The sequence below is a fragment of the Chiloscyllium plagiosum genome, chromosome 21, assembly GCF_004010195.1.
Source record: "Chiloscyllium plagiosum isolate BGI_BamShark_2017 chromosome 21, ASM401019v2, whole genome shotgun sequence".
Taxonomy (NCBI): Eukaryota; Metazoa; Chordata; class Chondrichthyes; order Orectolobiformes; family Hemiscylliidae; genus Chiloscyllium; species Chiloscyllium plagiosum.
The window spans coordinates 28,008,825-28,033,327 of NC_057730.1; the positions used below are offsets into that span (position 1 = coordinate 28,008,825).

The 24,503-nt window shown below is 39.2% G+C and overlaps 1 protein-coding gene across 6 annotated transcripts in view; it reads right to left on the reverse strand.

The window, feature by feature from the left end:
• The window catches only part of rbfox1 (RNA binding fox-1 homolog 1), a 1,725,607-nt gene that overhangs the window by 741,679 nt on the left and 959,425 nt on the right, over positions 1-24,503 (reverse strand). Inside the window, exon 4 of one of the 6 annotated variants that reach the window (XM_043711606.1) lies at positions 15,746-16,188. The exons of the other annotated variants lie outside the window; for them this stretch is intronic. Within the exon in view, the coding sequence (XP_043567541.1) occupies positions 15,746-15,763 (18 nt within the window). The 5' untranslated portion in view covers positions 15,764-16,188. The remainder of the gene's footprint in view (positions 1-15,745; positions 16,189-24,503) is intronic. 6 annotated transcript variants of the gene reach the window in all.

Consider the following 24,503-nt stretch of genomic DNA (forward strand, 5'->3'; position numbering starts at 1 on the left):
GCCGGTCAGCTTCCTTTTACTGTCAAGGAGCATGGAGAAGTCTAGATCCTATTTGTCATAGGCCATCCTGTAGAGGTTGGAATCTGTTCTTTAATCTGAGAGAGTGATGACCGACCCTGTAATGGTTCAATTGTGCTGCAGTTTCTTAGTGGATGATGTCTCAGTTCCCATTGCAGTGCTCCTGGGGGTCCCTACCAAGATTGGGAGTAGAGGTGATGGAGGATGGCATACTGCCACTGTCCCTTTCGGGTTTCCCAATTCAATGCTGACTATGAGCCACATTCCTAGATGGCAATAAATATCTTTACTTCAGCTAACAGCTGCATCTTGCCTCCAGGCCAGAAGGCCTTTGGCTGATTGCTGAGGTGCTGCAGTCCAGACCTAGGCCCCCAAGGCCCAGAGCTGCTCAAAGCCATTTGTAGTTTTATACCCCACACCCCCCAATTGCCTCACCACCCTCTCCCAGATGTATTGAGCTGCCTCCCACCACCTGTCTGCAGTCACTGGGTCCGCACTGTCCTGCAGGACATGCAAAGGCAGATGGAACTCCGACACTAAGGAAATGCACATGGGACAATGCTTCAGTTCTGCTTGTGCAATTGAAAGTGTTATGAAATCAAGAATTTAATGGGAAAGTTTAACTCTGGCTTTTATGATATGGATCATTGCTCAGCAGATGCTATGCCAAGGCATTTGATGAATATTAGGTCAGGGAATTATGGATACATGGCAGTAAAGGGAAATTGCCTGTGTACAAACCAGAGCTTGAGAAGACGCTGTTACGACACAAGGTAAACCCCTCTGCTAATTTGAACCTGACACACAGAGAAGCTCATCTCGCGTCATAATCTGTTAAATTTCAAGAGGCAAAGAACTATCCCAGAGGTCACTATTTAAAGTAAAATTTAACAATTTTATTCTTTAAGTCCAACAGAGAACATTAAAATCACTGTTCACAACTCCTTTCTCTTCAACCTACCTTTTACAATTCTGGTCTGATTTAAAAAACAAACCCCAACTAAGATTTACAAAAAAAAAGTCACGTTTCAAAACCAGTCAGCCTTGTCGATTCACCTTTGTAGATTTTCTACTGTAGATTTTTCTCAACATCACTTTGGTGTTCTGCTGCACAAATACCTTTCAGAGAGCTCTTCGGCTAGCAGTCCATACTTGTTGGTGTTCTTGGCAGTTCTCCCTCTAACTGTTCAAAATGTTTTATCCCCCAAAACATCCCATCATATCATTGGTTTGATACCATCAAAACACTAAATTCAAATTCAATTGTATTTTGGTATCTGGGGCATAATTTAAACTATTTGGCCAAACTTGAATTTGTTTTTGTTCCATGGCAATGCAACTCCATCTATTTGTTTCAACCAAGTGTTACATTTTTACCTTGTTCAGGACTCTGTGTTTTCAGTCCACGCTTGCTAGCTTCCTCTCTCTCTTAAAGATGCAGTACACCCCTCTACCTTCATAACAATGCTAAAATATTGAGGTTGCAAGCCCTTTGCCTCCTCCTCCAGATTTCTACCTCATGGTAGCAAGAGTGAATAAGCTCTCACCTTGTTTCTCCTGCAGGTTTGGCTGTCCTGTATCAACTTGCAAATGATGATGTTGAACTTGTTCGTCCTGCTCAGACAGATTCCCATGCACTGAAACTCAACGCCATGGAGATCTGCACGGCCACAGGTTGCCAACCAATCAAACGCAAGAAACTTTTGTGCTCAGCAGATTCACTGAGTTCATTGTTGCTGCCAGAAAGCCTCCTCAGAGACCCACAATCTCGGAGGATCCAGGCACAGGGAAGTGATGTGAGGACGGGTTATCACCGGGTGAGGTTGACAGGAAGAATTTGGGGTGCAAGGCAATGGAAGGAGATTGGTTCTTATTGCCCACCCCGTCTTGATGTGCTGCCCTTCGATCAGGCACTGATTGCCTTTGACTGAGGGGCTCTGTCTACCCGAGGTGATAAGCAACCTGCACAGCTTCACCTACCTGTTATGCATGCCACATGGTAACTGGCCAATGACAAATTGGGTTAGTCTTTGTGAGGGTGCGATGAGGTCCTTAAGTTGTCCATAATTAGCTGCTAATGGTCCTCAACAAGTGTTGGGATGGGAAGGCTGATTATGAGTCTTTCTGCTCAGAATTGATTTCTGCTGGAAGCAGGAAGGCAGCATGATTCAGGCATGACACCATCCCACCCTATTTAGATGCCCTTCCCATTTCCAAGCTTGGCACCAGTGTAAGCAGATGCTGCCTGACTCACTGAGAGTTGGCAGCATTTTCTGTGCAAATTATAAACAGAGACTTTAATAAGTGAAGTTGAGAATCCATTTAAATATCACTGAGGCAGCCGGCCGAACACCAGTTGCTTACAGGGCCATGATATCAGCAGCTTGGGGGCTCCTGCAATTCAATTTGGAAAATGACTCGAGATCACTAAAATACTGCAAACCGATATGGGAGCTAAGGAGCTTCTCTGGAGATGGTGGACTGGATACCCACCCGAGTCAACAATGCCAAGAGATGGAGAACATTCCAAATTGGCGAATGGGTCATAAAAGAGCCCCAGATGGTTAGGTTCCCAGATGGAGTGTTAATAGGTGTTGCAGATGCTGCTCCTGGGAACATTGCAGAGCCAGACACAGGGGCTGCCAGATACAGAGATGAGCTGTGTGTAGGGCCAGCCTTGATCATCTGGGACTTTGTCACAACTGTAAAAAAACAAAATTTGGAGGTGCCAGTGTTGGACTGGAGTGTACAAAGTTAAAAATCACACAACAGCCAGGTTATGGTCCAACAGGTTTAATTGGAAGCAGTAGATTTTGGAGCGCTGCTCCTTCATCGGGTGGTTGTGGAGAATAAGATTGTAAGACACAGAATTCTTAGCAAAAGTTTACAGAGTGATGTAACCAAAATTATGTATTGAAAAAGACCTGGATTGTTTGTTAAGTCTCTCATCTTTTAGAATGACCATGTTGGTTTCAGTTCTTTCATATATAAATCCCAGAACTTTTTTTAAAGTTACATTCTCAAGTGAACTTTCACAACAGATGCTTCACTTATTAAAGCTCACTTAAGAATATAACTTTTAAAAAAATTCTGGGATTTACATAAAGAGTCATAGAGATGTACAGCATGGAAACAGACCCTTTGGTCCAACTTGTCCATGCCGACCAAATATCCCAACCCAATCTGGTCCCACCTGCCAGCAACAGGTCCATATCTATCCAAACCCTTCCTATTCATATACCCATCCAGATGCCTTTTAAATCTTGCAATTGTATTAGCCTCCACCAATTCCTCTGGCAGCTCATTCCATACACATACCACCCTCTGAGTGAAAAGGTCTCTTTTATATCTTTCCCCTTCACACTAAACCTATGTCCTCTAGTTCTGGACTCCCCCAATCCCCGGAAGAGACTTTGTCTATTTATCCTCATAATTTTGTAAACCTCGATAAGGTCCTCAGCCTCTGATGCTTCAGGACCCCCAGCCCCAGCCTATTCAGCCTCTCTCAATAGCTCAAATCCTCCAACCCTGGCAACATCCTTGTAAATCTTTTCTGAACCCTTTCAAGTTTCACAACATCTTTCCGATAGAATGGAGACTAGAATTGCACGCAATATTCCAACAGTGGCCTAACCAATGTCCTGTACAGCCGCAACAGGACCTCCCAACTCCTGTACTCAATTCTCTGACCAATAAAGGAAAGCATACCAAATGCCGCCTTCACCATCCTATCTACCTGCGACTCGACTTTCAAGGAGCTATGAACCGGCACTCCAAAGTCTCTTTGTTCAGCAACACTCCCTCGGATCTTACCATTATGTGTATAAGTCCTGCTAAGATTTGCTTTCCCAAAAATGCAGCACCACGCATTTATCTAAATTAAACTCCATCTGCCACTTCTGAAAGAACTGAACCCAACATGGTCACTCTAAAAGATGAGAGACTTAAACAATCCAGGTCTTTTTCAATATATAATTTCAGCTGCATCACATTGCAAACATTTGCTATAAATTCTCTGTCTTTCGATCTTATATATCACAACCACCTGGTGAAGGAGCAGCGCTTCACTTCAAAAGCTAGTGCTTCCAAATAAACCTTTTGGACTGTAACCTGGTGTTAGGTGATTTTTAACTTTGTAAAAAAACAAAGAAAACCAAAAAAGGGCCTATTGCACCCCTCGCTCTCACACCATTGCCAATGATCCATTCATGCCAATTCATACACACTAACACATTCAGTTCATAAGCCCATGCCAATCTCTGCTTCGAAACCCACCTCCCTGGATCCTCATATCCTCTATGTCAACCTGCCCCAAGCTGGCCTACATACCTCTATCTATTCTCAATAGCCCTTTATGCTCTATATACCAATATATGTATCTTTACCCACCTCAATTGCCCTTATAGCTCTTGTAACATATTTAGTATCAACTCATACCATTCCATTGCAACCCCTTCACTCCTCCACTCTTCATACCAACACTTTGTGTGTCTACCATGTGAAGACCTTAGGAGCAATGCTGAAATGAAATAAAATAATGTTCAAGGGAGCTGTAACAAACATTATTTTTAAAAACACCTTCACTTAAGAAAACCCATTGATACCCATTCTAAATTCCTTTAACATTTCTAATTACAAATGAAAAGCAAACATTTCACTTACATCCTTTGTACCTCTATATATTCCTTTATACCAAACAACCATTTGTATTCATGTTTCCAATTTTGTAACCCCTTGAAGATGTCAATCAAAATGAGAATTTGCATCCCACTGTTATAATGATAGATTGTGGAACGTAGCCATGTAGCACTAATCCTATATTAGTAAAACTCCGGTTTATGTCAACAGACAGAACGGAAAGAAACACTACTCTCTGTTGTTAAAGAAAAGGCATAGAGTTGAATGCCACTTGACAGATACAAGGAGTTTATACACTTATTACATACATTCTTCTCTACCCTTATCAGTCCCAGATGGCATGTGATTTCTCCCTGATTGCATTTGTCATCTCCCTGATTGTACATTACATTTCCTAAAGACATACCATAATTTTCCCAAAGGACAACTTCCCAAAAGGACACTTGGATCTATCTCTTCTAAACTCTCGAGTAGCATTTGACCTTGCCTTAAATGCTTAAAACTCACTGCTTATGTTTTCAAAATTCCGTTAATGTGAATTGGATCAGTTTGAAGGCTGCTTACTTTGCGTTGGACAGCTTCCTCTGCGAACCACTGATGTGCAATCTATTACCCATCCCTGCTCCCTCAACAAAAATATTGGGCGCCACGTCCAGGGGTTGGATTTCCAGAACGAGGGCTTTGGTGCAATTTAGCTCAGTTGAAGACCCTTTCAGTAAAAGTCTAGGCCATTGAGTTTTTATCCATTTTTGCCTAAGCATTGGAAATGAAAGGACAAGTGTGAAAAAGAGGAAGGACTCTCCTTAGTAGCAACTCACATTGACTTTGTATTGCATCTTTGAAGTTGGTGCAGTGCCAAGAATTTCAAGATGTCACTGCACACTATTAATGATGAGTGCAAGCCCCTCTGCAAGAGGTAACCTTGCATATTATCTTTACTCATCAACTGCTTTGAAATTGTTGCTTTCTTTCAAAATTAAGAATGCTTCCTTCATTTGAATTTGATTCTTAAGTATTGAAGGTCTCATTAATTCTCACTGGAAAAGCCAGAAACCAGTTGAGGCCAATCCCGGCGTGTTAGAGAATGTGTCTATAGTTCTGTTAATCCTCCACGTGCCCCACCTCCATAATAAATATTGGCCACTACCTGTATTATTCTACAAAAGCTATTCACACTATAACAACAAATGCAGGTTAAAAACCATTATAGTGTGTAAAGGCACAATGAGAAATGAAGAAACATATCTACGGAACATATTTGCCCTTTGACTGAACTTGTTCCCTTGTCTTGATCTGATAAGAAGTACGTTGGGTAAGTACATGTTGATTTGGTAGGATTTCGTTTACCAACAATTGTTCACTAATGCAAAATGCAAGTTAGTACATTCTACTTTATTTCACATTCCCTTAATAGATAGCACAAAGAGAAGTTGTCCTGCCCACTATTTATTTTGAATGATAGATGTGTAGCTGTTTTTCTTTATGATTTCTTGGCATTACATACAAAAATTATTACTCCAGTGTTTATAGACTTTCCTTCATAACATCACTCTGAAAGGTCTCAGCATAGGTATCTTATAAGGGCTGTTTGCACACGTTAAAGAGTTTCCAGTAGGTTTGGTGTCATGGTCTGCTTATTCTGAACATTTCCTTTGGAGTGAAATCACACTGAAGCTGCTGGTTAGAGAATTGGAGCTGGAGTTTAGATAGCAGCAGTGTATTTATGTATGTTGATGGGCTTCTCTCTGGCAGGAATGGTGAGATTTTTCCAAATTGAGACTTGTGTCCATGAGCCAACATTAAATCATTGCCATAGTTGTTCTGAATAGTTAAAAGTCTAATTGTTTAGAAAGGAAGAATGAGATAATCCCTGATCATTAAATATTTAAATTGAGGTTAAATAAGTCCAATAGATTTCTCATGAGACTTGCACTTCATAGGATTTTACATTAAACTGATCTCAGACGATACCTTCCAGAGATATTCTCACTGCCTTTAAACTAAATTTGAACCTCAAGTTTAATGTTGATGCAGGTCAGGAATCAACCTGCTGATGCTAAATTTGTGAAGAAATATTCTTTAAGCAAAAGAGTCTCCATACTACTTGGCATTACTATTGATATTTGTGTTGAAATGCTGAACATAACAATTCTGTCATTTGAAAAGAGATCTTAAACTGTTTAATATAAATAGTTTAGCACTTTCATATAATAGCATACAAAATGATGTCAAATGAATGTGCTAAATGTAACACACTGAAATTGCACAAAATCTACTATGGGGTAGATTTACCTCAGTTGAATATTTACATTTTTCACACCAACCAATGATCACAGTTCAACGACTGTAAGATTATAATCAGCACTCACAGAATGAAAATGCTTTACATATGAACATTATCATGTTCAAAACAAAACAACTAAGCAGTTGTAGTAGATATTGACAAATGGTTTCTCACACAGAAAAGAGACCACAGAGACGACCGTGCAATTAAAAGGAATAAAAATTAAACACAAAGTGATATTTTAATATTTACTAATTACATAATTAGTCAGTAAACCAGTGTGAAAAAAACAAAGATTACACCCTCTGGTGAATCAGGTGATATTATCATTCTGCTTTTTTGGTACCAGAGTCTTGATATCAGAGTCAGTGTTTACTTTCTTGAATGCCATTGTAAAATCTTTTCTGATTGTCACTACTGTATCTCTTACAAGACTCCATCTGTGAAAAAGCGCTGTCCTGACAGTGTGTATCATTCATTTATTTTTACATCCAAATAGCAGTTAGAACCCATTGTAAAATGTAACAGATGCTCTAGTGAAATGAAGCAGTCAGCAGGGTAAGGGCTTTCGATGTTACTATTAATCAGAAAGTTTCCACTATTGTCTCTGTAATTTTTCTAAACCATTCCTTTTTCAATATATTAAGGACCAAAAAAGTAGGGATTTCCATAGTTCAGAGTTCAATAGAGGATTACTTCTACATAAGTGCCAGTTTCTAGGAATGAAAGATAATCATTAATGTTATTCTATTGAATCAATTTAGAACTAAACAATGTGACATTAGTGAGATCAGGTTTAACTCATTAAGTACCAAGTGACTATGTACAGTAAGTGCTCAAGTTTCTAATGTCACTGCAGTTGTTTCTGCAGAATATTTTTATCTAAGGCTAAAGTGCAGGAAATACACTGTGCAAACTGAATGAAAGGAAGACTGTTAATATTGGAAATTTAAATAAGAATGTAAAAATTGTGAACAATGCATATCAGGTCAGACAGCCTTTGCAAGTTTCAGTCTGATCCCTCATTAGAACATAAACTTCTTATTGAACTGCGATACATTTTCATGAATTTTAATCTTACTGCAAAATGTCCATGTCTAATTTCAATACATCTTCACAATTAATAATTTTATCTAATTATTGTAAATTCAAAGGCAAATATTGCACTAGGGGATCCTGTAATGGGAGAGACTCTAGATTTTTCTGAATTTTTTATTTGTGGTCCGCATTGAGAAACGTTGAGGACTTGGGTGTGAAATTAAGTAAAAGGGATCCAAAGGTTTCATGATTTCAATATTTATAGTTTGAATAATTCAGTTCATCAGTAAAGTTTAGCATTTGTCTGCTTCCCAGTTCATGTCAAAAAAGACTCACTGAGCTACTAGTTTCCAGCTTTGCAAAGTATTACTTTGATTTTATTTTAGAAAGTGATGCAAGTGCCAGGATTTTCCATTTTTATTTCAGATTTTCAACACTTCACATTTCTCCACAACTGGGACTGCCAAAAACATGTGCAAATAGGAAACATGCAGACAGCTACATTTTGTGTGGGTAGTCGCAGTAGGCACTCCTCATTGCAGAGAGAAAAGAAACAAGTACAAACAGGATGCCCAATCCATTTTAACCTGTGCCCATATTAGATTTATTTATCAACACAAGAGAAACAGCTGGGAGGTATTTAGCTCAAATTGTAATCAGTATGATTTTAACGTAATATTGGACTGGATCATCACAATAGTTCACTTCTGTGTGATCTCCAGCTTTTTTTTTAACCAATCTACTATTTGGCTTATGAATTAACACACATACCTTATGGCGTAGAATTTTGATGGCATTGTTCCTTTTTATTAGAGTTTTTGTTTTCACATGGAATTTGGTGAATGACATATGTATATCATTCTGTTTGAGTAATTCACTGTCTACTTTATTGATAAAAGCTCTTGCATGTATGGAAATAGAGGAACTAATACCTGTTGGAGGCTGGGTCCCCATGCAGCTTTTGGCTAGTTACAGTCAAGAAATATGGTCTGCATGCAGGATCAAAACATGCTTCTGCAACTAACGGCAATATATCATTGCTATACTTCAGCAATACACAAAAGTGAGTTCCACGAAACAGTGATGCAGTCAGTATTTTCAAAACTTGGCAGTCAGTGGATCTTAAAGGAATCAGTGGAGGCTGCCTCTGGAAAGGTAAGTTCAGTTTTTTTATCTGTTGTACAGAGGGAGGGCAGAAAGGAGGAAGGCAGCAAGGAAAGGAAGGAATAAAGAAATAAATGGACAAAGAAAACAAATTCACTTGCATTGATCCAACATTTATTGATCATTAGGATGCTCTGAACAGCTTCTCAACCTACGAATTACGTCTTTCTGAAATAAGGTGACTATGCATTGTAGCAGCCAATTTTGCACTGCATGTTTTCAGAAACAGCAAATGAATAAATATGCATTTAATCTGGTATTGGCAATGTTAGTTGAGGGCAGTCAGCTTGGGTGTTAGCACACTCTTCACTCTTTTAATATAACACCTGTATAGCAAATCTTCAGAATGCACTCTAGTTTGGGGGGCACTAAATTGTTGCACTCTGCTGTTGCTTAATAGCTAAAAGAACGTAAATTATTTTCATGCACAGCCCTAAACCTCTTCCCTCCATTTGATTTAGTAGATAATGCCACATCTCATATTTTAGTTCTCCTGAGCTACTTGACAGAGATTTTGTAACTGCCTTATTCCTGATTTACTCTCTGCTGTCTTGCAGGAGAATATGGAACAGTTTGCATCTGGAGGGGCATTTCCAACTCCCAAATCCTATGACAATCTCTGTCGTGATCAATAACCTTTAAAAAGTATTCAATCTTCCATGAAAGAATGAAACAACCAGATTTTTAGGTTTTTAAAAACTTTTATTATCACAACTGACTAAAACAAACTCTTTTGAGTGCCTATTTTCTTTAGGCAACCTATACTTTTACCTGAAGAAAAGAATGGTTCCCTGTTATACTTAGTACTTGGCATTCTCCATGGAATTACAATACTATCAGCAAGTAGTCCATAATTGATCTCAGCTTTCAGTGGGTTTTCCATCTTCATTTCACTGGCATTTTCTTCAGTTATCACAGATTTTCTTAAGTCCACCCCCATCAATAAAGACTGTCCTTAATATTCCTTTCACCCTTGGCCATCCCAGGTAATATCTTCCAGAATCCTAGGAAGGACAGCAATGTGCATTTCTTTGACTAGACACTGTCTGCCTCTTTTATTTTTAGTTTGTTTGTGGGATGCGTGTGCCACTGGCAAAACCTGGATATGGTTGTGATAAGCTCACAATCCAAGGACCTCCTTCCTTCAGCTGACTGTACACAACCTGTTGGCTGTCTGCGACTCACTGATTTGGAGAGAAGTCCGTGACTTGATCTGAAAAACTCTATCCATTGCAAAACCAGAGATTCCTCTCATTGCCTCCATGCATAGATTACTTACAGTGTGGGAACAGGCCCTTCGGCCCAACAAGTCCACACCAACCCGCCGAAGCGTAACCCACCCAGACCCATTCCCCTATATTTACCCCTTCATCTAACACTACGGGCAATTTAGCATGGCCAATTCACCTAACCTGCACATTTTTTTTTGGACTGTGGGAGGAAACCGGAGCACCCGGAGGAAACCCACGCAGACACGGGGAGAATGTGCAAACTCCACACAGAGAGTCACCTGAGGCGGGAATTGAACCCGGGTCTCTGGCGCTGTGAGGCAGCAGTGCTAACCACTGTGTCACCGTGCCGCCCACAACCAGGATCATTATGTTTGGTGTAGTGTAAGAAAATGCAAAATATAGTGCATAATTAACATACACATCCTTCCCTGTAAATCAATCTTAGTTTTCTTTTGATCTCTAACAATCAAACCATTCAAGTTTTACTACCTTCTTTCATTTATCCCAGCAGAATCACAAACTATAATATTCTTGTAATCTTATAACTCTCCTTACCATTTGAGGAAAGGACTATTGTGATCATAAGGAAACATTCTGATCTTATTATGAAGGATGATGATGTTATCTGCTGCAACTTTGGTGGACATTTGGAAAAACCCCCGTGAGCCAAAATGACACACCATATAAAACATTCCCAATTATATGTTTTAAGACCATAAGACATAGGACTGGAAGTAAGGCCATTCGGCCCATCGAGTCCACTCCGCCATTCAATCATGGCTGATGCGCATTTCAGCTCCACTTACCAGCGTTCTCCCCGTAGCCCTTAATTCCTCTAGACAACAAGAATCTATCAATCTCGGATTTAGTTTCAATGAATCTCGTTACTCTCTTGCCATTCATAAGTACAATGTCATTTTTTTTTCTGTCAAGTCACTGAAGGCTATGTGACTGTGTTGATGACAGTTTTGCAAGTTTCATCTTTCTTTTCCCGAAAATAACATTTTCTCTCCTAAATATATTTCACAATATCATTCAGAAAGAAAAATCATCAAGCTAGAGTTTGAATGCTGATGATTTTAATTTTATCTGTTTTCATGTAACAGTCAGAAGCCATAAAGTTGATATAGGAAAAGCCTGTCTAGTCATCTAGATCTGAAAGAAAGCAATAGTCTGTAGTGAATAATGTTAAGTTAAGACAATCCCTTACTTCGATCTATACTGCAATAATAAATGTTCTGAATAAGTAGCAAATAGTCTGAATTGGTTTTTTTGGTCAAGCAGTTACAACTTAAGACTCAAGTCAGTGACAGAGCCAGATGTACCTCAGATTCAGCAGTAAATGTTTTACTGTGCAATTATTAAAATATGTCCTTGGCATTTTTTTTTTGCTTGCTTGTCATAAATGTTTGTCCATGCTTGTTTGTCCAAACAGGTGAAGAAGTCACTAAGATTACAGAACATTTGCTGTTTGAAGGAACACAACAGGATGGATGTTGAATGTTGGAGTACAAAATTGCAGGAGGATTATCTCCACATTCTGGTCTGAGCTGGTAGATCTCAGAAGACATGAGGTGAGCAAGTACTCTCCCATTTGATTGAATAATGCTACACAGCTATTCATCCGCAACACAGACCTTTTTTCTCAGTGCGTGCCCAAGATAGCACCAGACCAGGATCATTATGTTTGGTGTAGTGTAAGAAAATGCAAAATATAGTGTATAATCAAAAAATGTTGAGTCTTAGAATTTCTGGGAATGAGTGACAGCACACCGCCCACCAGATATTTCTTCTTTTAAACAACAATAAATCAAAGTTTACTTAATAAAAGCTTCTAAATGCTTACATGCTGAGACAAAGCTCTCAGTGAAAAATGATATCGAAGAAAGGCCATAGTCATGCACTATAACCTTTGACTGAAGGATAAATATCACTTGACAGTATAATCACATTATTTATTTTCAGCAGTCAAGCAAAAATATCGTAGTGCAGCCGTATCCGTTAAAGTGTTTAACAAGTTTACCAATAAATGTAAGCTTGGATCAAGATTTGTATATTGTGCTTAAAAATGAATATTGCCATCTAGCCATTTAAAGTTCAATCCATTTAATCACTCATCCTGTAAACTGAGTTTAAATTAAAATGGTCTATTATCAGAAAAATGCATTGGTAGTGTAGAAAACACAACAGCTAAATGCTAACCTAACAATATTTAGTCTGCTGAGAAATGAGAACACAAATGGTTCTGTAAGATTTTCCATTTGCTTCAGCATGTCATACATTGCAGCATTGCATCCAGCTTTCTGCTTTGCTCAAGATTTCCATATAATAGGAGCAAATGGAATTCTGGTCCATTGAATTTCACACTCGGGTCAGAATTCTACTTGAATAAGGTACACATTTCTCTGGAGTCAGCGGTACAGGATTACTTTAACACACCTCGGCTCACGACACACTCTGTGATCCTTGACATGCTCCAGCCTTCTTTAGCAAAGCATGGAATGTACAGCTAAGTACTCTGAAGACAAGAAATAATTCCCAGAAAATGTGTGTGTCAACAAATACCTTATCTCACAATAAACCAGGACCTTTATGTCAGAAGGAAAGAGGCACACAAATATATAGTCACCTGAAAGAGAGTTTGAATATTATGCTTCCAAGAGAATGATGGATTGCTTAAAGCCAATGGTGTACCTGGGATTTTAACTAGTATTTATTTTAATAAGAGAGCAGTTTTCTAATGATTCTGTACTCATGATGTTCTTTTAAGTAGGATTTTTCTATGTTAGAGTGGCTGTGAACACTCAGGTCAGAAACCATTTTTGCTTCATTTTAATATTCTTTATCTTGCTGAAAATAATGCTGATAAATAAATGTATTTGGCAATAAAATGTTATTAGTTTTTATGGAATAATATCCACTCAGGTGAGACTATGTTTAATAATTAAATACCCTCAATCTCCCCATTTTACATGCTTTAGCCTCTCAAAAGCATTCTGCATTGTTGATTTTCACTGTATTTTTTTTCTGAAAGGGGTTTTTCACACTGCTGAGCGTAAAGAATGTTCACCATATCATACATTAGCTATTTATAAAGTATCCATTCTTGTTTACTCGAGTATATTTCACACTGTTTAAAATGTGATGCTATAAATATTGTTCTCATGTACTTGGCCAGTTGGCCAGTGTGTAATACAGAAGAATACCAACAGCACAAGTTCATCTGCCATTCCAGCTGTGGTAGACTTAGGCCCTGCCTTTGAGTGTGCAATGCAATGGTAAACTAGCCCCGATAAAAACTGCCATGAAAATGGCTCAGGATTAAATATTAGCGGACAATGAGCCAAGCACCTGCCTTTGGGCACAGCACTCATGATGGTGATATTTTTAATGTCCACAAAACAATTACAAATGCCACAAATACCAAATGAGACTGGGTTGTAGAAAGTATAATCAGATGAATCAAAAATACTGCTAATTGCGGTTAAATTGACCAATTCTCATTGACAAATTATTTGTTACCTAATTTTATTTAATCAAATATGAATGTTAAATGCAAGAATGGGAAAAGATTTTGAGATCAGTTGTTCTGAAAACTAATAGAAAAAAAAAGTTCCTGCGCTTTGTACATGATAAACTAACCATGATAATTACATTTTAAATGTAAAATGATTACATTTAGATAAGCGCTTTCCTACATTTTTATTTTGTCCATAACAGTAAAACATCTGTGTACTATGCCCAGTAATATCAAAATAAGAATGTTTCTGAATCATATCTAGCAGAATTACCAGGTTCAGTGTGAATTATTTACCATCATATGCCTTTCTCACTAGGCTGTAGGAGATTTGAAGTTAACATTACTGAAGGCTGTTGGTTGACCATGAATACCGGCATAATACAAGGCTTTGAATTACATAAAGAGTATCTGAAAATAGTATTTTAAAAAAATCCTTGGGAACCAGCAGTGCATGAGAATGTGGTTCAGATGGGAAGAGACTAACAGTAAGTCTATTTTACATGTTTTGAACACTGCAAAATTTTTGATCAGATCTTAGAATAATAAATTATTAGACCTTTTATTTCCTTTTAGGCTGAACAGATAGAAAATGTACCACTAGGTTTAAATTGAGCTCTATATTTTGCAATGCATAATGTTTCTAATGGTCTTTTGCTAAACAAGTTTAACTAAATCTGCAGAATTCATGTTAAAGTTACTAATCTGTTTAATTTCTTCTAATAAATTTAAAACTAGGCAATTGCAACACAGAATGGAAACCGTCCCTACAAAGATCTGTAAAAATGGAGGCTACAAGTGTGCGATAGGGCTGCAGGCTGATTGTAAATAAACCAATGAGAGTTCTTCAGTGTGAATGGTGACAAAAAAAATACAGAGTATTCAATCTTATTCCTAAACTTCTCAGGACTGTTCAAACAAACAATGCTTCAAGCAAAGCTGCAACAAAAACTCGAGCAGGTGGAACAAGCAGACAGGAGCATTTTATTTAAGTCTGTAAATGCTCTCATTCTAACTCATTCTGTGCCACAGAATTTCTGCCGCACGTGCTCTAGACAACCATAGGTATCAGTGCCTGCTAAACACTAATTGGCATTGCAGCAGTATCTTTTACAACTAATAGCTAATTATTAGGTGGCATACTCTCAGTCCACCTGCTGTGTGCCAAGAGCAGCTAGGTTTATGGCTGCACAGTTGTATGTGTTCTAATATGTTTATACAGCAAGATATCTAATAGGATATGAAATTAGAGTAGTATTAGACAAAACAGCATGACTTCTAATTGACATGCAACCATGTATTAAAATCTATGAGGTGCTTACATTCCCCACATTGACTTTGATTTTACACAATTCAGTCCTATGCCATTTAATTTAAGTCATTTTCCACATGGCTTTACATCATCTATATTTTCAGTAGCAAAGGTCATTGAGATTGTTAAAGAATTCTAGTTAACAACACAGGTCAAAGAACAAAAGCTAATCTGCTTCAACCTCCACCCAGTGCAGGGCAGCAGGTGTCATTTAGCCGAGCAGAAACAGGAAAAGCACCCTTCTAGATTCTAAACTGCTGCAGTAACAACACGGAACACGTTACAGTGGCCAGTCAGTAGCCCGTTAACTCACTATACACTTATAACTTTTTAATGAGGGTTGGGTTTTGATTTGACTGGTTACAGAACTTACTACGCACAAATTGTAAATTTATTTTAAAAATCACAACGTACTTTAGCAAACATATGCTGTGTGAATTTAGTTTGGTAATATTTCTTTCCTAAACATATTTACATTAACGTGGCTAAAGCACATAATATACATTCCCATCAGAAAGGTAATGGAAAGAGATACTACCTACCCACAAATACATCATCATTTTGAGTAGGGAAATAAGGCTCCAGCTGTGCAGTAAAGACTCCTCTCCTGGTTAAGAATTGCTGCTAAAAACTGAGCAGAGAGAATACAGTTCTTCTGTTTTCTGTCAGTCTGTACAGTCCTTTTTTTTCCTGCAAGCTTCTTCTTATTTCTTGGATAGGCGCACACTAGCTCTCCTCCGTGTGAAGAAACTTGCTTCAGGCTGTTTTCTCTTTCTCTTTTCCCACTCGTACTCAATTTCTCTCTTGCTATCTTTTTTCTCCTCCTGAATGCCAAGCTTATTTGGGTACAATCCTTGGCGTGTCTCTTTAATGAGGAAGTCTGTGTACTGAAGCAGCCCACTATCCTGGTGCAGGCAGAAGTGAACAGGGTGACACCACTCTCAGAGTGTCAGCCTAATTGCAGCTCTGGGATTAGAAGCCCCCTCTGCAGGGAAAAAAAAGAAGGGTGCTCAGGACTCAGACAGGGATAGAGGCACACAGGTCAGTTCAAGTGGTGGAGTGGCTCTCTGGCATTCAATCTATTACCATGTTTGCAACAGACACTGTCACCTGCTGACAAGACCCACAACACTCAAACTCAACAGAAGGAAGCCACTGCACCAAAGTATAGAGCATGTACTGCACACAGCTTTCCCTTTATCTCTCTGACTGTACACCAGATAAAGCCAGAAAGCAGTCGGGTCAAGGTCTTCCCCAATCTTATTACACCAACACCAAAGCATTCAAGGTACTTTTCTACAGCCATCTACTGACATGACTGTGCTACTGCTGCTGATGCTGATGCTGCTGTTGCCTGCGAGTTGACAAGGAAACATACATTCACTTATGCATATTCAGACTGGTCATACGAGGTAACATTTTCCTGAATAATTAAAATGTATTTTTCTAAATTGAGGTATCAGTCACGGCACCAGGACAGGTGGCAAGTGGATGGGCACTTGCTGGTAAAGGCCTTTAACAATACTCATCAAAAGTGGTAATGATAAAACTGGGATTGAGAGGATACATTAAGATGCATACAGTTAATCAACTGACGCTTAAAGCTACCCACCTCCCAATAAAAGGGCTACTGTGCTCGGTGGGGAAAGACCGTGTAACGTCTGCCTGCCTAAACACAGGGGTCCGACGCAATAAGGGGGCTTTGCTGACCCCCTTGCTAAATATGTGGATAGTAATCATACAGACCTGTATATTTGAATGATTACTCTGTCTCTGTATGCCAAGAAATGGAACGTTTACGTATGTACGGCATGACCAATTGTACAGATCAAAATATTTTATGAATAAAATATATTTTTGAAATAAAAGAAGGGCTACTGTGTGTGACTTACAACCACTTACAAAACACAATTCATTTTTGGTGACAGGTTACTGGTAATGATAGGTAAGTTTGTTACATAAACAGGATGAAAAATATTTTGAGTTTAGTGTTTTAAAGGTAATAACCTCCAAAAGCTATCAGCTTACAATAATACCATCTACTGAAGCCCTATAATATTAAAGTAAAAATGCAGCTCATTGTTATAATCATAAGCTGTAATCAGTTTTTGCTGAAACTGCAAATAGACAACTGAAGCATCATAACTTAAAAACTGTTCTGACATGGAGACAGGCTACACGTCTGGCATATTACCATTTGCAAACCGTAATAGTTTTGCTTTCTTCCTCTGGTAATCAAAATGGATGATACACTATGAGAAAGTGAGATACATTGAATTACATTTTACATTGTCACCAATCTGGATCTTCCAATTGTTCCAGTGAATGTGCTTCGCTTTCACGAATTGCATTTTGTTTCCATTAGTGCAATGATTTTTAAACAGATTCACTCAGCAGGTCGGTGTTTTCACCTCTCAGTGGGATGTTTGGGTGTTCAAGTCTCAGTCAAGGGCTCAAGAAAATAAGTTAAACTGTCAATTAGCAGGAAGTGCCATCATTCGGGTAAGGTGCTAACTGAGACCTCATTTGCCTGCCTGGAGAGACATAAAAGATCCTAGAACATCGTGCAAAGTCTAAGACATTCTCCTTATATTTCAGTCAAGATCCCTGCCACAGACAACATTAAAAAAACAGATTAATTCATTGTGGCTCTTGTGACACATGCACTCATTTTCACATGAGCATAAATAAAAGTTGTGTCATTGACTGGTTGTGAAATGCCCTGGAACATCTTACAGATATAATAAGGCATTTTGTAAATCAATTCTTTTTTTTTTCATTGCAAGGTTTCTGTGGCATTGCTCTTGTATAGTTCAGGGCATGTAGAACTAATGGATGAAGGTGGAGGATAAGAAGATCACTGTAAGTTTCCACACTGTAAGTAATCTAATCTAATCAAAGATCAGCAGCACAACCAGCAGTGATATACACAATTTTGACAAGGGTAGAAAATTCAGGATAAATTGGAATATAAATAGTGCAGCACAATTAAGTGAAATAGGAATGGAGTGAGGTTGCTTGTCCACCAGGTGACAGTTAGGAACAGCAAAGTTTGGTGTTCTAGAAGGAAAAAGTGTGTGAGCATTCATGAACAAATAGGACTGCAATGAGGAGTAATTTCCTCACTTGAAGGGTTGGAAACTTTGGAATTCTCTAGCACTGAGGTTTGTGGATGCTCCATGATGAAATAGTTTGAAGGCTGACTTAGTTTCTTTCAGAGTGTCAAGGGAATTGGAGAGGAAAAGGAGATTTTTGAGAAGATTTGTAGCTTAGGTTGATGTTTTGGATGTAGGTTTGCTCGCTGAGCTTGAAGGTTCATTTCCAGATGATTTGTCACCCTACTAGGTAACATCTTCAGTGGCCCTCAGGTGAAGCACTGCTAAAAATTCCTGCTTTCTATTTATTGGGTTTCTTTGAGTTGGTGATGTCATTTCCTGTGATGATGTTATTTCCTGTGGTGACATCATTGCCTGTTATTTTTCTCAGGGGGTGGTAGATGGGGTCTAACTCGATGTGTTTGCTGATAGAGTTCCAGTTGGAATGCCATGCTTCTGGGCATTCTTGTGCGTGTCTTTATTTGGCTTGTCCTAGGATGGATGTGTTGTCCCTAGGACAAGCCAAACAAAAAGGTATGCACGAGAATTCCTAGAAGCATGGCATTCCAACTGGAACTCTATCAGCAAACACATCGAGTTAGACCCCATCTACCACCCCCTGAGAAAAAGAACAGAAAAAGTGACTTCACCATAGGACATAACATCACCACAGGAAATGACGTAACCAATCCAAAGAAACCTAAACATATAAATAGAAAGCAGGAATTTTCAGCAGTCCTTCGCCTGAGGCCCACTGAAGATGGGCCTAGTAGGGTGATGAAACATCTGGAAATGAACCTTCAAGCTCAGTGAGCAAACTTACATCCAAAAGGAAAAGGAGAGTTGAGGCCAAAAGCAACCATTGTGGTCATCATGTTGTCTGATCTTTTCCTCCTATTTCTTTGTTCTTAATTTATTTTGCTCTTTAGAATAGCTTTATAACATTTGATTCATGGGCACAGCAGGATAGGGAGCCCTTAGTATCCCACCATATGTATATTTTAGTGGAAAAGTACTTGTTCAGATTTTCTACAGCAAGTTGCACAACTTTGGAATTCTCTGCCTCAGAAATGGATGGATGTGGGGTCATTGAATATTTTCAGGTTGAAGTTGGTGGATTTATTTTCAGCTGAAGGTAGGTAGATTTTTGTTAGCCAGGAGAATCAAAGAGTGGGATTTGAAACGCACACAGATCAACTGTGATCTTATTGAATGTTGAGCAGGCTCAAGGGGCTGAATAGCTTATGACTGCATCTAATTCTAATGTTTGCATGGAGGCCTACAAATCTTATGGTGCAGTGGGTAACCTTCCTCCCTCTGACTGAAGTTGTTGGTTCAAGTCCAAATCGAGACCTTGTTGAGCAAGGAAAGTGTAGTCATAACATAGTGGAACAGATTGTTAACTTATTAATTCTTCCAAAATGTGCCAATGATAAAAGCGAGAGAGATTCCTAGTCATGTGATGAAAAGAAATTGAAATTTCTAACGACCTAACCATAGCTCCAGATCACAATATACAAATAAAGGTGCAGATTGTCACAGCAATTCAGACTGGAGGTGCCAACTGGCTCAGTCAGCTGAATGGCCAGTATGGATCAGAATGGTACCAAGACAATGTAGTTCAATCACTGCTCCAGCTATGGTGGATTTGGGAGCTGCCTCTCTGGCCTACCCCTTGAGGAGATTGTGACATTATGTGTCAGAGCTGCCTTCAGACAGACTACTGAAAAAGAATACGCTGTCCACTGGATGTTACCCAAACGCTATTGCAGTAGCTGAACAATTGGCATCTGCTGTTAGTTGGAATTGCCCTTTTCCATTTAATCTAAATGCTAGCTTGCATTGGAAATTGCCAGGAGAAGGAGATAGAAATGGTGTAGTGGCCTCTACAGGGCATCTGAGATCTGCAGGAACTAGGCAAGAAACTTTTTAATTCATTCAGCCAGACCAAGATCTGTGAAATTAAGAACACAAGGTCTTAGGCAGAACATGTGAAGTTTGAATGTCTGACTTCAATTTCAAATAAAATAGACAGAAAGAAAATACACAGTGAGAGAGTAAGTATGGATAAAGAGAACAAGAAACACAGAAAATGTAAAGATGTGCAGGAAACAAATGCCATTTCATCGATACGTATGGGAAGCCAGTCAGTGCAATGTCACTTTTTGCAGAGCGAATAGCAGAGCAGCACATTTGGGAAAGCAATTTGTTTTGACGACCACACCACAGCGCATCTGCTTTTACCTGGAATTGCTATGACACTTGTGCATAAATAATGGACAACAATATTAGCCCCACCATTGGCCATTTTTGATAGAGAGTTAATAAGATTTAGTCAGAAGGTTAAAGCAGCCATTCAATCTCAAGAATTCTGTCAATTTTCAGAAACCATTCAAACCTCTTGCTGGCAGTTCACTGCTCCACAGAGGTATAGTTTGAATTAGTACTGTGTAGCTACTACGAGTAATCTAATATCTCCTGTGGCATTGCTCACCGACAGTCAGGGACCTTGGGAGCAGTTTTGGATTTTTACAGGGGTCCCAATGGAATGTAATATTTCATACATTGCTGCAAAACTGCAAATGTACCAAAGTAATCCACCACAGAACTTACCCAAAGCAAATTATTATACATCTTTTTGACAGTAAAAGAAAAGGGATGAATCTAATCATATTTTGGTAAAGTGTAATTTTTGTGAAGTTTCACAGAGCACTTCTCTCCAGAAGACCTAATGAGTTTTCTCACACTATCGTCCTAAAGCCACCACATTAACACTCTGGTCCCTCTCTCATCCAATCTGTATCTGATTCTTCCACTCGCTGTAGATGCACACACTCACCACCACCACCAGGGTGTCCCAGTTCCTTGCAAAGCACCATCCTAGAAAGCCCAAGGTCAAGCACTGGCAATTTGGAGTGGCCCTACACAGTTTGTGACAATTGGCCTGTACTTGGCAGAAGGGAAATTGATGCCTTGTTTTGCAGACAGAAACCCAGAGTTCTTGCTGGATGGGATGGGGAAGAGGCGGGACCTCTCCTCCCCACAGGACCAGTGGAGTAGGCTCAGACACTGGATCCTACCAGCCTAGAATGAGGCTGCCACCCTGCTCAGTGCGGTCTTAGCCATCTGGAGGAATGCTCCAGCATCTATGGAAGAAGGTCAATGACCTTCATTACTCCACCACAATAAATGCCACCTTCCTCCTTCCTTCTGCAGTCTCACTCCCAATCCATCTCCCAAACGTGCCCATTTCCCATCGAGGCTCATACTCTCCCACTCTCACTGTTGCATTTAACATCTTCCTTCACTTGCTCTTACCCACCAGTACCCTCACAACACTAATCCTGTATGGTCTCTGTGCAGTCCACTCACTCAGTGCAGCCACTTCACCATCTTTACCCCATCTATCCAGCATTAACAGCTTTGCCACTCACTTTCCTCACACTCTAGCCCTCCTTTCATTCCAGGAGAAAACAGCCCACAAAGAGGAAGAAAGAGCCAACACTGGAATTGAAGTGTTCAAGATTGATCTCCTCATCCTCCATGACTGGATAATTGACCATGCCCAAACCTATAGACTGATATCAGAAACTGCCCTTGATGATTGTAGCAGAACACCTGACAAAATAGTATTTCCCTTGACTTGACTGAGGGCTATACCTGTTCGACTTTGAAATATGGCTAATTCCTTAATATATATACGGTGTGTTTGCCACATACACAGCTGGCACTTGGTATAAGAGATTGACTCAGCACGGTATCATACAGCAATATGTCCACCCCTTTGACTAATGACTGCTACAATTATGACAAGCTTCCTGGATTTTGGACTACACTAAAAGGCAAATCAAGACAGAAGGCCTGGGTCCTATTAACTTGGGCTGAGGGGGAAACCTTTTTAATGTTATGGCAGGGCAAGGCATGGCATGAAATGAGTGATGTTAAGAAAGCAAATTTTAAACTTACTACTAAGAATTGAACAGCAAAGAATTTAGAAATGCATAATTTATCCAACCAGTATCAGCATGGCTTCATGAAATCTTCACCCCAAATTTATCAGCATTCTTTGAGGAGGTACCAAGCAAGACGCATCAAGGGGAACCAGTAGATGTTATATATTTGGATTTGCAATAGAAGTTCAATAAAGTACCACATGTAAGTTACTTAAAAAGGTAAGAGTACATGGTATTGGAGGCAGTATATTAACATGGATAGAGTATTGGTTCACCAATAGAAAACGAAGAGTTGGGATGAAGGAGGCACTTTCAAGTTGGCAACTTGTAACTAGTGAAGTGCTACAGGAATTGGTGCTGGGGCCACAATTATTTACAACATATATATTAATAACTTGGATAATGGGAGTGAATACACTACAGATTTTTAGATGACACAAATATAGATGGGCATGTAGGTAGTGAGGACAAACAAGGACAGTACAAAAGGATATAGACACCCAGGTAAGGCAAGTAGGCAAAATAGAATATAATGTGGGGAAAATGTGAGATTATGCATTTGGCAGGAAGAATAGAAGAACTGAATATTATTTAAACATGGAAAGACTTCAGAGAGCTGAGGTACAATAGGATTGGGGTCTCCACATGCATGAATCAAAAAGAACTAATCCAAGATTAGCAGGTAATAGGGAAGACAAATGGACGGTTATCATTAATTTAAAAGGGAAAGGAATACAAAAGTAATGGGGTTGTACTAAAACTATTCAAGGTACTAATCAGACCACACATGAAATATGTGAATAGTTTTGGTCCCCTTATTTAAAGAACAAAATACTGGCATTGGAGACAGTCCAGAGAAGCTTCATTCAGTTGATCCTGGGTATACGGATTGTCTGATGAAGAGAGGTTGAATAAATTGGGCCTGTATTTATTGATGTTTCACTTACTGAAACAAGAAAAGATTCTCAGATGACTTGACAAGATGGTTGTCGAGAAGTTGCGTAATTTTGCCTCTAGAGTCTAGGACCAGAGGGCGTATTTTCAGAGTAAGGGGTTACCCATTTAAGACAGAGATAAGGAGGAACTTTCAGAGGGTAGTGAATCAGTGGAACTCATTTTCACAAGCAGTTGAGGCTGAGTAATTAAGTAAATTCAAGGCTGAGACAGATAAATTTTTAATTAGTAAGGGAATTCAATAATATGGGAAAAAGGCAGGAAATGAAATTGAGGATTTTCAAACCAGCAATGACCTCATTGAGATTTAATGGGACAAATGGCCTACTACTTTATGATCTTCAATCTAAATCCAATCTGTCTATTACTGCCCTACTTTAGCGATGGAAAGGGATAGATATATGCCACAGGCAAAAGTTATAGCTGGGCGAAAGGCAATTATGAGGCAATTAGGCAATATTTAAGATGCATAGGATGGGGAAGGAAACAATTGCAGGGGATGGGCACAATTGAAATGTGGAGCTTAATCAAGGACCAGCTATTGTGTGTCCTTGATAAGTATGTACCTGTCAGGCAGGGAGAAAGTAGTCGAGCGAGGAAACCAAGGTTTACTGAAGAAGTTGAATCTCCTGTCAAGTGGAAGAGAAGGTTCATGTAAAGACGAGGCGTGAAGGCTTAGTTAGGGTCCTTGAGAGATACATATTAGCCAGGAAGGACCTAAAGAGAGAGATAAGAAGACCCAGGAGGGAACGTGAGACATCTTTGGCAGGTAGGATCAAGGAAAAGCCTGAAGCTTTCTATAGGTATGTTAGGAATAAAGGAATGACTAGAGTAAGATTAGGGCCAGTCAAAGACAGTAGTGGGAAGTTGTACATGGAATCTAAAGAGATAGGAGAAATGCTAAATGAATATTTTTCATCAGTATTCACACAGGTAAAAGACAATGTTGTAGAGGAGAATACTGAGATACAGGCCATTAGACTAGATGGGACTGAGGTTCATAAGGAGGAGGTGTTAGCAATTCTGGAAAATAGATAAATGCCCTGCGCCAGATGGGATTTAATCCTAGGAATCTCTGGGAAGCTAGGGAATCTTTGGCTTTGATCTTTATTGTCTACAGGAATAGTGCCATAAAACTGGAGGATAACAAATGTTGCCTTGTTCAAGAAGGGGAGTAGAGACAACCCTGGCAATTATAGACCATTGAGCCTTACTTTGGTTGTGGGTAAAGTGTTAGAAAGAATTATAAGAGATAGGACTTATAATCATCTGGAAAGGAATAAGTTGATTAGGGATAG